Source organism: Sinocyclocheilus anshuiensis, unplaced genomic scaffold (genome assembly GCF_001515605.1).
Source record: "Sinocyclocheilus anshuiensis isolate Anshui unplaced genomic scaffold, SAMN03320099.WGS_v1.1 scaffold1149, whole genome shotgun sequence".
NCBI lineage: Eukaryota > Metazoa > Chordata > Actinopteri > Cypriniformes > Cyprinidae > Sinocyclocheilus > Sinocyclocheilus anshuiensis.
Genome location: NW_015555317.1, coordinates 24,733 through 26,982, shown reverse-complemented (window position 1 = coordinate 26,982; position 2,250 = coordinate 24,733). Strand labels below are relative to the sequence as shown.

The 2,250-nt window shown below is 36.7% G+C and overlaps 1 protein-coding gene across 1 annotated transcript in view; it reads right to left on the bottom strand.

The window, feature by feature from the left end:
- The window catches only part of LOC107671582 (uncharacterized), a 33,063-nt gene extending 31,061 nt beyond the window's left edge, over positions 1 to 2,002 (bottom strand). The window contains exon 1 of the mRNA XM_016464494.1: positions 1,744 to 2,002. Within this exon, the coding sequence (XP_016319980.1) occupies positions 1,744 to 2,002 (259 nt within the window). The remainder of the gene's footprint in view (positions 1 to 1,743) is intronic.
- Between the last annotated feature and the right edge of the window lie 248 nt (positions 2,003 to 2,250).

Genomic DNA, 2,250 nt, shown 5'->3' with positions numbered 1-2,250 from the left:
AAAACTGAGCTGTATTGTCCGTACAGTATCTGTGACTTTACAAACGACCCAAAGAAATGGCCAGTGTCGTTTCCTGACGTCATTTTTTGTAACCCGATTGAGTCTCCAGCTAGAGACAACTGTAATATCAGTATCCCATGGTCATCGTGAGATGACTGTTATGAAGTGGTTTAATCGAGGAACAGACCGTTTTTTTCCCGTTAGTTATCAGAACAGAAAATACAGGTGACAAAAGTATGTTTAGTAAGCAAATAACGGTTCAGTATTGCAATTAAGAGCTATGTAAGCATTAATATTTTACATTGGCCACTTAAAATCTTTTATGATTTAGCTCTCTCATGATTATAACTACAAAACTAGCCTTATGAAAAAGTGTAAGATAATAATCAGTCCCCTTGACTGATGAAGTTAATACGCATGCGCAGGCAAACGCTCAAGCGCGTCACACACAATCCGCCTACTCTTGCATAATTGACACCCTCTCATTAGCATGTTGCGCAGAGGAAAAAAAAATGTGGAACTACATTCAGAAATAAATGAGTGATCAAAGGAAAATAGTTAGGATGAGTTTAGCATTTCCTTAAACATTTTCCATTTGCCCACCAATTTATATTATTTATTTGCCTACTTTCATCACATGTATAATTATTTATTTATGTATTTAAACAAGAATATGTGTATTTATGCACACATTTATTTATTTATTTGTGTATTTATTTATTTATTGTTTTTGCAGGTTTCGTCCTCCATATCATGCCCATTCAAAGTGAGAATGGGCACGTGGGCACGTGCCCCCTCAGATTTCTGAGCCAAGTGGATTTTGAATGCAGCTTCCAAAAGACAAAAAATAGCCGAATAATATTTTTTATATTTGATACAATCACACCGGTATGATTAGATCGTTCAGTGCGGCACAGCATCAGCTGCTAAATTCAAATCTGCGAGAGAGCCAGAGACAGACGCGTTTGTACAGCGCTGCATTATAACCAATCACACACGATTCCATTGAGCTTATGAATGCAATGGCCAATCAGAGGCGTTCAGATGAGTCATCGCTGAAACTCGGTGTTTTGTTCACTTGCTCGCTGAATTAATTATCTGGCAAATTCTCTCATCAGAAACAACAAAGTGCAGATGTGCGTACGAATGTAAGTTAGATATTCATTTAACAGTGTAAACGGCTTCAGTGATTATAATGGGGAGTTTTTGAGAGTGCCTGAACTCTGGCTGGACTGAATGAAAATGTTATTGATAATGTAAATGTTCTTTACTCTCTGTAAAATGAAAGTATTATAATTAGTAACTTACAATATTGTTATTAAATTCACATGAAATGCAAAGTCATTCGTAAAGTCAAGTAGTATTAAAAATATTTTATGGCATAACGCCCATATCTGGTACTTAAGTAAAAACTCGGGTTTTTATGTGTAGTTAATAAATTACACTATTAGTCTACTTTGCCCATCACCATTTATTGATCAAATAACAATCTATAACGGTGCAAAACGGCAGTTTTTTGCTATACCCCACACACGCCCCTGTTCTGAATGTATCAGTATTTCGTGGTATTTACATTTCCAAGATACTGAAAACTACTTTTTGGTGCTTTTTCTGAGCGACACCCAAAAAACATGAAATTGCATTGTATTGCCATATGGCATTACTATAGCACCATGTCCAAAACCATTGTAGTACCATTGTAGCTTTACAATAAGTGGATCTAAGTATCTAAATATCTCTTACCAGTGAGTTGTGGGTTCTCAGGTACACCAGAGCCCTGTGAGAGGTGAACAGTGAAGGCGCCCTGCATGTCACTGAAATGCAGACTGTCATCATCACTGAAATCCACAAATATACTCTGCTCGATGTGTCTTTCCCACAGCATTGATGAAGGTCTGCTGTGAGCGTCATCTTCACCGTCCATATCCTCCGTTTCTTCAGATGACGCTCCATCAAACCTGCTCCGTGCGCTCGTGCGCGTCTTTGGCGCCTCTCTATTCATTTCTTAGCAACAAGAATACACAAAAAGTGTGGAAAACTGTAACAACTGCAAGTGAATTTATGTTTTTCCAATCACGTTATAATATAAATCCACTAATTATATGTAGGCCTATTCTATAATAAATTATAATGACCGACTTTTTTCCAAATATTCATGACGTATCTTGCTGGATAAATGAGTAAATAATTTAATAGTAAAAACAAATACACAAGAAACTAGAAAATTAACACTCCAGCGCTAAATTACTC